The sequence below is a fragment of the Amaranthus tricolor genome, chromosome 4, assembly GCF_026212465.1.
Source record: "Amaranthus tricolor cultivar Red isolate AtriRed21 chromosome 4, ASM2621246v1, whole genome shotgun sequence".
Taxonomy (NCBI): Eukaryota; Viridiplantae; Streptophyta; class Magnoliopsida; order Caryophyllales; family Amaranthaceae; genus Amaranthus; species Amaranthus tricolor.
In genome coordinates this window covers 1,329,456-1,343,333 of record NC_080050.1, presented here as the reverse complement: position 1 = coordinate 1,343,333, position 13,878 = coordinate 1,329,456, and the positions used below count along the sequence as shown (strand labels likewise).

The 13,878-nt window shown below is 32.7% G+C and overlaps 1 protein-coding gene and 1 non-coding gene across 3 annotated transcripts; one reads left to right on the top strand and one right to left on the bottom strand.

The window, feature by feature from the left end:
* Window positions 1-260: 260 nt before the first annotated feature.
* On the bottom strand, window positions 261-4,018 carry LOC130811398 (ubiquitin-conjugating enzyme E2 28). Of its 2 annotated transcripts, XR_009041164.1 has the most exons (5): window positions 3,799-4,018; window positions 1,719-1,846; window positions 1,361-1,465; window positions 696-945; window positions 471-611 (listed from the first exon to the last, which is right to left on the bottom strand). XR_009041164.1 is itself a non-coding variant. In XM_057677693.1 (4 exons), the coding sequence occupies exons 1-4, from the start codon at window positions 3,866-3,868 to the stop codon at window positions 468-470; spliced, it is 447 nt and encodes a 148-aa protein (XP_057533676.1). In that variant the 5' UTR covers window positions 3,869-4,018; the 3' UTR covers window positions 261-467. The 2 variants fall into 2 exon arrangements, 1 of the variants encoding a protein (XP_057533676.1); XM_057677693.1 differs by lacking the exon at window positions 696-945 and having other exon boundaries at window positions 261-611.
* A 2,998-nt stretch (window positions 4,019-7,016) lies between these two features.
* On the top strand, window positions 7,017-7,131 carry LOC130811949 (U5 spliceosomal RNA). Its single transcript, XR_009041561.1, has one exon. It is a non-coding gene; the product is annotated as a U5 spliceosomal RNA (small nuclear RNA).
* Window positions 7,132-13,878: the final 6,747 nt, after the last annotated feature.

Sequence of the window (13,878 nt, the reverse complement as noted above, 5' to 3'; positions counted from 1 at the left end):
ATTAAAGGGTCTCGTACCAAAAAGTTAAGTTCCAATTTAAGGCTCAATCCAGACCATGATCATGATGATGATGACGATGAAACCTCACACAAGGCCACAATACCCGTGGCAAACGAGTTATAAAGCACAAGCAGTTCATCCTGCAGAAGCCAATGCCATTCCGGCTAGAAAAAACATTGCAGTATCGCCCCACAAAACAAGAATAAAGTGAAGAACGACAGACAGAAATGAAACTACGAAAGTAAGTAAGCAGTAAGCAATAAGCACAAACTAGAATAAATTAAACAGATTAAAATCAACAATCATGGTTTCCAACAGACATACAAGAGCGTTTGCTTTCGACCTTAATAAGCAAAGAAACCCGAGTTCCATTGTCTGCTGCAACAGTTAAAAAACATTCAAGAATGAGTTGATCCACTTTTATACACTATTGAAGGAGGTTCTTTAACCCCGGCTAACAAGGCAGCCTAGCCCATTGCATACTTCTGCGTCCAGCTCCTTGCTGTGGCCTCGTACTTTGCACGGTCTGTCTTGTACATGTGAGCAATCTCTGGTACCAGTGGGTCATCGGGGTTTGGATCCGTCAACAGTGAGCATATCGAGAGCAATACCTGAAAGCACAAGTCGTCGTCAGCACAAAATTCAAAGTCGTATCAACCAGAAGAAATTTACCGAGTTCATTTCAGAGATTTTACATCCAGAAGCAATTATTGAGTTTTCAGCAGATCAAATGTTTCGGAACGAGGGAATGACCTAAATCTGATGATAAGAAAAGGCAAATAGAAAAGATGATGGAATCCACCAAATTAGCCATAACGGTCATGCCAGCCTATCTCAACATTCACCATCTCAACCAGAAGCAGAACATGTCATTCATGCATCTATGGTAACTCCTGGGACTCCGAGTCAGTTCCTGATGTCATCCAGAAAGACTACACCTAGGTTCTGAGATAGAGATTAGCAATATTTCTTGCTTAGGAAATAATGATAGAGGGAAAGCAAGCAAGCAACAAACGATTTTCACCATTTGTAATTACAAGTTTTAAGTTCCAACACCTCCATCGTGCCAAGGTTCATACCTACTTTCTCACCTTATCGATCATTACATACTGTCAACATTTTTATCGTGCACCTAGGATGCTCAAACCACCACATGACAACTATACCGAATCACTAATATCCTACTACTCAATATCTTTTCTGCACCTAACTGTAGACAAGGAGATATTCCTATACCAACGGCCAGCGGCTAGAGGGCCTTTCCACAAAGGCACACATAAAATTCCAGTATGTACTAAACATAATTTTACACTAAACTCTATCAGATAGGATAAATATGATAGATTCGAAGCCAAAGTACCTTTGATATGGTTAATGCAGGACTCCACTGCTCCTTGAGGATATCAAGACATATACTACCGTTGCTGTTGATATTTGGGTGGAAAACTTTTGTCCTGAAGGCAACCTGCAATGATAAAAAGTAATACCCTATAAGTGACTTAATGAAAGAGAAAAAACTCGCTATTCAACTAAGATGACAAAAAACTGCTGCTAGCTAAATCATGCATGCCCTATGACATAGCCAAGCACATAATTGGCGACGCATCAAAATTAAGTTTGCCCATGTACTATGATCTTATTGTAGCACAATCTAGGACGGAATCTCGTTACAATATAGGTATAACTGAGATGCATCAGATATTAGAGCATGGAATTACCTTGGGTGGTTTAAAAGGATAGTCAGGAGGGAAATGGATAGTCACTAGGAACACTCCTCCAGCATATGGGCTATCTGCAGGACCCATTATTGTTGCTTGCCAGTGAAACATGTCTTCTGCAACAGGACCTATACATAAAATAAGCAAAGTTAAACATAATTCTAAGGAAAGAAATCCAGAGGGAAGAAAAGTCTCCAACTCCCACCAAGTCCGTAATAACCCTCACGAGTATCTCTCAAAATATAAACATCTACAGTCATATCCACATAACTGCACAATCAAGAAATGACAACAAAATGCACACAATACTAATCCTATTCTAATGACAAGCTATCCACCACCTCAAGCAGATCAGGAACCATATTAACAATTGATAACATCCCAAATACAAATAAAAATTATAAACATCACCATCAAAAGTTTGAAAGATAAAAATCATCAAAGCAAATCAACCAGAATCATTCGCATTGACCAAAATATGTTTCATGACCATCAATGCGACAGAAACCATTAGTACACTATGAATTTCATTTCATAGAAACAAATCAATGTCAAACGAGAAACTTCCCAAAGTTCTCCTTCAGGCAAGTAGTGTGAATCCATTAATTCTATTAGTTTTACCTCATTACACCTGCATAGCATTATAGCTTGGTTACTAGATATGTTGAACCTGATTTGGTTGTAACTGTAAGGAAGAGAATGCTAATGCTCTTATAAGGTTTAGAGATAATCCATTAAACTTTGAAATTCATTGTGAAACTCCTAATAGCATGACACTGATCATTACAATAATGCGGTGATGTACATCCCATAAGAGAGGAAATTCAAGCGGCCAAGCCTACAAAGTTTGACTTTTGCAACACCGCAAACAGCTTATTTACGCTTGATATCCTTTCATTTACAAAAACAACTTCGATAATTCATTATGGTAATTACTGGGCAACCGTAAGGATTTACACACTTCATTGCCGCTCCAAGACCTTCAACCTCCACTCAACATTACAACATTGGCCGAGCCTTATTATGAACTTACTTTAGATCAATATGAGATAGCAACAAAAAGTTTGTTAGTCTATATGCTTTGGGGCGTAGCATTACTACAAACGGAATCGAAATTGGAATCCAAAACCCTAATAGATGACACCAGACATTACAATGAACCTTAAAGCCTCACATATCCATTGTTGTATTCTAACTCATTTCCATTACAGTTTCAACTCCAGAATCTTATTTTCTAGCTATGTCAAAATGGCAGTTCGAATCATAATTTACCACATCATTTCCATTTCCTACTCAAAACTATACCTTTATTAACATTTAGGCTCATACGTCATGCCAACTTCAATCATTCTACATGTAATTTCTCCTGAAGTACCAATTCAGCAAAATGCTTCGCTAGCATATTGATACAGCCATCAACAACTAATAGTCGCTTTTATCGATGATGATTGAACAAGAACACAATAAAATTCCAAATTTACAGCTTTTTTATACTTTAAATTTTGAAAACTTTATATAGAACCCCGGAAGTGCAATTCTTTAGATAGAACTCTGGAACTGTACTAGCTCTTAGTCCTTCCATTCTAAGATTAGCTCTTCTATGACTGCTAAAACCTGAAAAACATAAACTTGTACCATAGATTCTAACCTACTAGACCTAAGTGATTTTTAATAGACAAATTCAAACATCTTTGTTTTTCCAAAGATTATTTAAGAGATAGATAATTTTCCAAAAAAAAAATTAAAAAATAAATCCTTTTCCAGCATCTGGCAAAATAGTTGCAAGCATAATTATTTACATCTCAAACCTTTTTGTCCTTGCTTTTTATAGAAAGTAGTCAAAAATAAAAAATAATAGTCCATAATTATTATAATTCTAACAAGCACAAATTTTTAATATAATAAATTACAAATACCAACAGATCTTAAGCAAAAACAACTCCAAATTAGCATAAACAAAAAACAACGAATAAAAAATTACAATAACTAAAATTTGGTAAGACATAAAACAAAAAAAAAGCAGAAACACAGTAGAACAATAAATAAATCAAAAAAAAGACGAAGAAAAAGAAGAAATTACCAGCGCTGCAAGAAGTAGGAGGATCTTTCTGAAGATCCTTGAGCTCCTTCAAGATACGTTTAGAGGCCATTGCCGGAGAAATGAACCCTAGATTTGAAACGACGGCGAAAATGGAGAAGAGAAAGAGCGCGTGAAAGAAATAGGTTGAAATTGATTTAGGGAGAAGAAATGAAAATGAGATTGCCTTTATTTATACACAAATCTTACCGTCATGAGTAATATTCCTTCCATTTCAAAATAGGTATCATTTAACATTATTTTATATCTTATGGTTGATATTAAAAAAAATATGGTTAAGTGAAATTTTATTTGATTTTTTTAATTGTATAATTATATAATATTAGCTTTTTATAATTTTTATGTAACAAATTAAATTACATAAAAGTAAATATAAGAATTACAATAGAACAAAGGAAATAAGTATATATTTACCGTTTCAAAATAATCACTGTAATTTTAAAGTTTTCACTTGTTATAGTAAAAAATGATCAATTGCAAAATTAGGTGATTATTAACAATTTTAAAATGATTCTTTAGAAAAATAAAATAATACTATAAATCCAATTCATGATAAAACAGTTATACTTCGTAAGATAAGTATACCTCAAGTATTGGAATACTGATCCTTAAATACTATGCACATTATATTCAACTGATGTGTTTGTAGTATTTTGAGTTAATAAGCAATAATTAGAAATATGTACTTAAATAAGTATTATATTACTTGGGGTATGTTGGTTTAAATAAGACTTAAGGTTATTTTGAGTAAGTGAGAAATAGTTGAGAGTGTATGAGGTTTTGAGCATGTTTAACATGTTTAACCACATAGAATCTCAAAAAATTTAGGAGTCTCAATATTAATAGAGTTTGTCAATTTTTACTCCGTTCGTGATTAAAAGTATTATTTATAATTTTTCTTATTATTATTAATTTTTTAATATGGAGTATTGATTAGATAGTAAAGTAGAGACTGCTTCTTCTTCACGCAGACCTCATTTTCGGGCCCTACTTTTCGGATTCCATATTCTACCTTTTTTCCATTGGTGGTTCATTTTTTTTTTTTTTTATATTCCTTTTTCCATAAAGGAATCTTATTAATTAATTTATTTTTTGCTATCCAAGGATCTGTCGAAGAAAGTTCAAGAATTACTCGTTTTGGACGCCTTGTTGGATTTTTTGTTGAGATTGATCACGCGGATTCAAGTCGGGTTGTCAATATCGAATCCAAAAGAATGTTAATTGAGTTTTGGGTTGAAATTAAATGATTTATTTAATTTATGTATGAAGTTCGTTTTATACTAATTGCCCTATAAAATAATTTGTGTTGACCTAGAAAAATTGACTTAATCGAAAACACTGGGTTGAAATATGAAGATTTTGACTCGAACACGAAAAATGACCGAATTCGAAAAAGCCTTTAAAAAAACATGTCGATAGAGCCAGGATTGAGTTGGACCCATTCGGCTGTGCAGTTGTTTAAAAAGGTTGTAAAACTTCTCCATTTGATGGCACTAACAAAAAAACTAATGTTTCTTTATTTAACATATTATTTACTTTTGTACTCTTAAGATTTAAATTGTTGTATTATTTTGAGTCATTTGGATATTTTTTTTTAGTATGATATGATGCATTTTAAACTTTCTAAGGTTCTTTATGTTGAATCATTTTTATTTGATCTATTGTTATTTTATCGTGATATGGTAAGGCACTATAGTAAATAATGTTTTTGAAAAAAAAAAGATTATTTATTTTCAAATTTTGGTGATAAATTAAGAAATCCCACAAATTTTGTTTATGTTAATCAGGAAAAAACATTGTATTGTTATTTTATCATGATTTGGGAAGGCTCAAAATTCAAAGTGACCAGACATGAAATTGACCCGATCTAAAACTAACTCGATCGAATCTAAACGGATCTAAAACCCGACCAATCAACGTTTTCCCAAGTCTAGTTGTAGGAAAAGATTTTGAGACTCCTAATTTCTAGAGCTGTTCAAAACAAACCCAACCCGAAAATCCGACCCGGAATCTAAAATTATTTGACCCGAAAAATGTAAGTTTTTTAGGTTTACCGAACCGCAATTACCCGAACCGATACTTCACTCGAACCGTTTGATAACCGAAAAGGGCAAAATCGAACTCGAACTGCAACCGAATTTTATAACCGACATATAAACCTTAACCGATGTTACCCGAACTGAACAGTGATCGACCCGAGTCAAATCCGACCCGAATTATGCACGTAACCAAATGTAACCTGACTAAAACCGATTAAGATCGAACTGTTTTTAACTCGAACTGATACAAACCCGATCGATTATTAATCGGACTGTTTTTAACCCGAATCGATACAAACCCGAACCGATTGTAAATCGAACTGTTATAAATCCGAATCAAATTTTCACCTAATTTTAGCAAATTAAGTCCAATTTCAGTTTTCTAATAATACGGAAAAAGGAAGAACACAAGTTCTATACAGAAGAGATTGCATACAGAATATATATATATATATATATATATATATATATATATATATATATATATATATATATATATATATATATATATATATATATATATATATATATATATATATATATATATATATATATATACATATATATATATATATACATATATATATATATATATATATATATATATATATATATATATATATATATATATATATATATTTATATATATACATATACATATATATATATATATATATATATATATATATATATATATATATATAAACTAATTGAAATAAATTGATCTGCCTAATATTAGGGCTGGCAAAAGCTGACCCGACCTGCTAACCTGATCTAAAACCGACTCGAAATTAGCGGGTTTGGGTTTAGATTTTTGACCCAATTAATTAAATGGGTCAACCCGACCTGATCTGTTTATTAAATGGGTTAGGTTCAGGTTGAATATTTAAACCCGAAAAAAACCTGTTTAACCCATTTATTAAATTTAAGACGGATCAACATTTGCCAAATACTTCGTAAAACTAAGATAATACCAATTACCATGTATTGAGGGATTTGTCAGCTGAAGATGACTTTCAATAAGAAAGGAAGTTGTCAGTGGGATTTGTCAGCTGAAGATGACTTTCAATAACAAAGGAAGTTGTCCCACATCGGCTATGAAAGATACTAATAAAAGAAAAATCCTTTAAATCACTTCCAGAGATCTCATACCGACTTACGCATCACGTCGTGAGCACAAAGCGAACTATTTTTTTGCCTTTTACTAAAGAATACCGTGTGCTCGCTGCATTAAGTGACATACGTTTATTTTTGGAGGAAGCCTTTAATTAAGCTTAAATGGGTCAAATGACCTGAAATATATGAATTTAATGACCTAAAAAAAAAGTAGAATAAATTGGTCATTAGCAGGTTGATCCGATCTGCTACAGATCAGGTCGGAGTTTCAATTCTTTGACCTATTAATTAAATGGGTCAGGTTCAAGTTAAGGGTTTATTGACCCATTTTTATATGATCCGAACCTGAAAATGAACCAAACCGACCTATTTGACACCCCTATCTGCTATATCTGATAAAACAATCGGTAATTATTTTTTGTAAGTAAATGAGCATACATCAATTAAAAACCTGACTATTAACTTATTTTGATATTGACCCGATCAATAGTTATCCGTAACCGATAACCACTCGAAAAATAAAGCTCGAACCCGATCTGTACCCGAAAAAACCGAACCAATTAGTAATCGATGACAACCCGAGACCGATTGACACTCGACACGAACTTCAACCGACACCGAACTGATGCTAACCCGATAGCTTGAATAACCGATCTCTAACCGAACCGTGACTAACCGACTCGACCCGAGTGTGACCCGTTGTAACACACAGCTGAAAAATAACCGATCCGAAATGCAACCGAACCTAACACCCGTCCGAAACCGACCCGATCAACCGAATGAACACCTCTACTAATTTCTTTAGTTGGAAAATGAAGAAATATTTAGATAATAAGGGGGTGTTTGGTATGAACTTTTTAATACCAAGTAAGGGATTCAATTACCATTACTTTATATTTTTTGTTTGGTATAATATTAAGTAAACTCAATCCCTTTCCTAAGGGTAATGGATACCCTTATTTTGTTACCACCCATTTATGTCAAGTAACAAATTTTGATGCTACTTTTGTCGGTGTTTCTATGATCAAGTAAGTGTTTCCCTTATATATTGTTATACCAAACAACATATAACTACAATCCTTACTCTTATCCTTACTCCTCTTTATCATTTCCCTTTTCCATTACATTTTATGTTTTCATACCAAACACCCCCTAAGTCTATTAATTTTATTTGATAAACATTAATAATTCTTAGTTTTCCTTTTACTATTGTGAGGGGATTCAATTCTACAGGCACTGCTTATTAATTTTGTTAAATAATTAAGAAAAAAAAACTATATAACTTACTCCTTTTGTTCTTAAATGATTATCACGTTTTTTAAGGTTATTTATCTTACTTTGTTACAATTTTCTTTTAAGAAATTATCACCATCACTTTTATTTTATTCACAAATTATATTTCTCTTTTAATTTAACTATGTCAATAACATGCAAACCCAAAGAGTACGTTAAATAGTGTACAACTTCAATGGTCAATGGAGGAACAAAGAATATTAAACAATCAATAATCTACCAAAGAAGACTACTGAAATAGTATTGCAAAAAGCAAACATGGTTTGCAAATTGCAAGTAGATAATAGTCATTGAATAGGTCAACCTTGACCTAACCTTCAACTAGTCCAATAGACAATTAGTCTAACTATATTACAAAACTATTGATCAGTTTGAAAATAAATAGTTAGATGGTCAAACTATTTAATTTTTATGTTTGATAGATAGGCTGGTTGAATAACTTGTTGTTTTGAATAAGTTGATATAAGTAGCGTGTTTTAGTTAAATCGGCTTGTTAAACCAGTTGATGAATTAGCTGGTCAAATCAATCATTTTAAACAAAAAGTAGCCATTAGTTATCAGTTGTTTTGCCAAACACTATCAATTGTTGTTTTAACATCTTAAAAATTTGTCATTTTTTAATACATCTCTTGTTTCAATACTGTTCTAATAAAGAATGTTTACAACAATTAAAAAAGATAAACCTTTAAAATGAAAGTAATGATAAGGTAGAAAGTTTAAAAATTAATTATTGAATAAAAATAATGGAGAAAATATATAGACCATGAATATTTAAACAATATTAAAATAAAGTTAATGAAAAATATAGTATTTATAAGTATTAATAAAAATATTAAAATAACGTTAGTGAAAAACATGTAAAACCATAAGCTTTATAAAGAAGTTAAAATAAACTTTGTAGAACATATATGACTGGACAATAAACATTATAAATGTTAAAAATATGATGATAAGACTAAATGTGTCTTAAGAAATTAATATAAATAGAAAAATTATTTGTATGAACATCAATTAAAACTGGCATAAAATACAAATGTGAAGATAAAAAAAGAACGTTTAACATGTTTGCTAGGATTGTTTGAATAACTTTTTTGATTGATCTTTTTTAAAAAATAAAAAATAAAAAAAATTGATTGATCAACTTTTCTATAAGAATGTTGTGCAATAAATAAATGAAAAGATATTGCATCTCATATTTAACTTAATTAATAAGTAAATAAATTAACAATTAAGAATAAGGATGTTGTGATCTAATCAAATCAAATTATAATAGAACCACTTCTATAATTATGTTGTTCGATTTGAATTACTGATGCTAATTTGAAGGACTCATTAGTCGAATTAAGTATGCGTTGTTGGACCAAAGTCTAATATTGGGCTTATGTGTAAATATTTATATGTCATTATAATTAATTAAAACTGTCTTTATGCCCTATTTAAAGTGATCTAATTAAAGTTAAAGAGTTTGAACTTAAATATATTAATGGTCAGCTGGAGGGGGCATGAGCTCATACTTTGCCATGGGCGCCGGATGGTCGATAACGCCCTTGGCCGTGTCACTATGCCAGGAAGTAGAGTAAAGATCCACGGATATAAAGTTATTCAGTGATAGAAAGTTTATTCATTGATCGAAAGTTATTTAAAGATAGAAGGTTCATTATTTGATAAAAAGCTTACACATTGATAGAATGTTTACTCATTGATAGAACATCTACTTATTGATAGAATAGTTTATGCTAGTGAGAAGTGTGGCTAAGTTAAGTTACCTCAAGGGTATTACAGACTATGATCAACTTACCTTAAGATAGACAAGCTCTATAAGCTCATGTGTTAGGTATTCTGTTAATGCCTTGGTCGAGTTGATACTATGCGTGTTTTGCAAGAGTTTATGTTTTGAAAAGAGGAGCGTGAAGACCTGCATTCTACCCAAGAACACATGGTTCGGGTTGGAAAGAACGTAATGAAATTAAGAAGTATAAGTGGCCGATAAACGGTTACTATTTGTGCTTGTGCCTTATGAAATCATCTTATGTTGTTTTATAATATAATGTTATCTAGTAGTTGGCCTTATTATATTTGATGCTAGTTACTGACGTATAAGTGTTTGTGTTTATGCTTGATTATTGATGACTTTCTATGATTGTCCAGCTATGACACATCGGCCTTTGGTCTAATGTCGAGCAGCAGCAGGATCATAGACATGCGTAGCAGGTATTGGAGCTTCTTTTGCATTGAATTGCATTGGGGGAGAGTGATGAGGGCGAAGTATAACCTGTGTCATACCGTTATCTTTCGATTTTGTAGCTCTTATTTATCTTTTGTAAACTTTTGTAAACTTTGGTTGTATATGTTTGGTTATGAGGCCTCGTGTCCTCCCTGTATATTTGTATTTCCGCTGCGTAGTTTATAACTTGGTATGGTTTTAAGGAGTTAAGTCATCCTTTAAAACGCAAGCGTTGACACTGGAACCACGATCCATGCTTGGCATGTTGATTTGAGACGCCGGCGACCAATCATTCCGCCGTGGTGTGAGGTTTTAAAGGCAATGATGCCTTAGATTAGTTTAATGTTTTATTGGGCTAATTGCTCTACCACATGTTCGATTTTTAGAAGAGATGCTGCGAAAAATTTCATTCACCTTTTTAAAGTTAATATTTAACGTTTATCTAAATTCTTTTCCTTTCTTTTATGTAGCACCCGAATTTCCTCTCGTCCTTTATAGTTTTGGTTTCGTTAAGGGGTCGGAAATTTAGGGGTGTTACAAGAATACCAACAAAAGCGACTGATAATAAAACCCATATAAACTACGGACTAGCAAAAAACCGAGTCTAAATCATTTTCAAATTTGGGGATGTCCAACAGAGGCACGGCCTTACAAGCCTAATGAAAAGAAATTGGATTCCAGAACAATTAGTTGTTATTTTGTTGGATACTCTGAAAAGTCAAAGGGGTTTAAGTTTTATGATCCTAAAGCTAAATCTTTTTTTTTTAGAGGATAATGCTAGGTTTCTTAAAGATGTCGATTTTGTGGAGGGAGATACAGTTAGAAACATTGTTTTGAAGAAGAGAATATCATTGTTCCTCTAGATGCCATTGGTATTGAATCGATTCCCACATCGGACATTACTTATGACGCAGTTCAAAACAATGTTGATGGAGAACCTCCTAGAGAACAAACTCTCGCTCCTCAAGAAGTTGTGTCATTAAGAAGGTCCATTAGAGAGAGAAAAAGTGCATTGCCAAATGATTACATTGCATATCTTCAAGAACATGAAAGTTCTACCTCTCCAGAGTGGATAGATGCCGAAAAAGACGAGTTTGAACGCATAGTAATGGAAGATGACCCAGTCAACTTTCATCAAGCTAGGGAAGTGTAAATTCTCAACAATGGCTTGAATCCATGAATGAGGAAATGCAATCTATGAAAGACGGTGATGTTTGGGATCTTTTTGTATTCCCAAAAGGTATAAAACCTATTGGTAATAAATGGATATTTAAAACCAGAAAAGGATTCAAATGGCAATATGGAGAGATTCAAAGCTCGTCTGGTAGTGCAAGGTTTTACACAAAAGGAAGGCATTGATTACATAAGGACTTTCTCTCCGATTTCTTCGAAAGACTCTTTGAGGATAATGATGGCATTGCTAGCACATTTTGATCTTGAGTTACATCAGATGGATGTAAAGACAGCTTTTCTCAATGGTAATATTAATGAGACAATTTTTATGAAACAACCTGAAAACTTTGCGGTGGGTGACCCAAAGAAGATGGTTCGTAAACTTAAGAAATCCATATATGGACTTAAGCAGGCGTCTCGTCATTGGTATTTGAAGTTTCATCAAGTGATTCTCTCATTTGGTTTCAAGATGAATTTGCTCGATGAGTGCATTTTTACCACAAGTTTTAGTGGAAGGACATACATTTTTCTGGTTTTGTATGTTGATGACATATTGCTTGCCAGCAACGATATAAGCTTTTTGCGTGAAACTAAGAACTTTTTATCAAAGAATTTTGAAATGAAAGATCTTGGTGACGCCTCTTTTGTGTTAGGTATTAAATTACATCGAGATCGTTCTCGAGGTATTCTTGGGTTATCACAAGAGAGTTCATATCGAAAATGTGTTAAAAAAGGTATAGCATACAAAACTGCAAACCAGGAGATACCCCTGTGGCTAAGGGAGACAAATTCAGCCTTGATCAGTGCCTCAAGAATGAATTTGAGAAAAAGAAAATGAAAAATATTCCTTATGCTTCAGCAGTAGGGAGTTTAATGTATGCTCAAGTTTGCACTCGTCCAAATATTGCGTACATAACAAGGGACGTTATTTAAGCAATCCAGGATTAGAATATTGGAGTGCAGAAGACAAAGACATATATGCTCACATATAAGAGGTCAAATAAGCTCAAAATCATTAAGTTTATTGACTTTGATTTTTCAAAATTTTGTCACGATGCTGCACATAGTGGATTCTATACAAAGAGCACTTGAGTTATTTTGTGACAAAGATTCTACCGCGAAATTTTCAAACAACAATAAGAGTTCGAGGAAGTCAAAGTTTGTGGCTCTCAAAGTCTAGGTTGTAAAGGAAAGAATTCAGGATAAAGAATTTTCAATCACACATATTGGTACAAACTCTATGATTGCAGATCCATTTTCCAAAGTGTTACCACCCAAGCGGTTTCTTGAGCTTTTAGCTCATATTGGTGTTGTTTCTGCTACGGAGGATGTTCAATTTTTAGTGGGAGTTTGTAAGTTCAATTTATTGAACATGTGTTGACATTTTACTCATAAAGTTTTCTGCAAAAATTAAGTTATGATAAAGTTTGGTTTTATATCCTGATTATGTTTTTGGTAATAGTTTGATCTCACTATTAAAGTGGACCAGTTGGATACGGACATGTTAAGATCACATTGCATGTTGTTTCCATGCTACACATCCACCACGTGATCTATGTCATTCTTTTGTGGTGTTATTATGATTAATGAGGTCTAGTTACGACAAATGTAACAAAGGAAGCTTTGATCTATGCTAATATGATTGATGGACGAGATTGGTTACATATAGCCCAAGTGGGAGATTGTTGGACCAAAATCCAACGTTGGGCTTATATGTAAATATTTTTATGTCATTATAAATTAATTAAAACTATCTTTATGCCCTTCTTAAAGTGCTCTAATTAAAGTTAAAGGGTTTGGGCTTAAATGTATCAATAGGTTGTGGGCCTTAAATGTGTAGACTCGTTTTATGACTGGGTTCTATAATGGGCCGAGTACCAGTCACAAGTTATTATATATATATAGCAGTTATGATCCCTAGGTTTTACATACTCCTTTTTTCCTGTCATCTCATTATCAGAGAGAATTAAGAGTAATAACATTAAGGGTCGTCATTTTAGGAAATACGTGCTAATCTAGAAGATCTAATTGTTTTCGTTTTTCAAGATTATCTCCTGTGCAATGGAATCAGGTATTCTTCAGTTTTGTCTTTTAAGTTTGTTCTTCTAATTCAACATAATCGATCATGTTTGTTAGTAATGGTATTTACCATTATTTTGTACCATCATTAATTATACACCCGAACAAAAATATAAAAATATAAAAAAGCACTAATAA

Bases quoted from the DNA above. Each gene is read 5' to 3' on its own strand.
- LOC130811398 (XM_057677693.1), bottom strand. From the start codon at position 3,868: ATGGCCTCTAAACGTATCTTGAAGGAGCTCAAGGATCTTCAGAAAGAT. The intron at 1,847-3,798 runs GTAATTTCTTCT...TTTTATGTATAG, and splicing joins TCCTACTTCTTGCAGCGCTG to GTCCTGTTGCAGAAGACATG. The intron at 1,466-1,718 runs GTAATTCCATGC...TTATCATTGCAG, and splicing joins ATCCTTTTAAACCACCCAAG to GTTGCCTTCAGGACAAAAGT.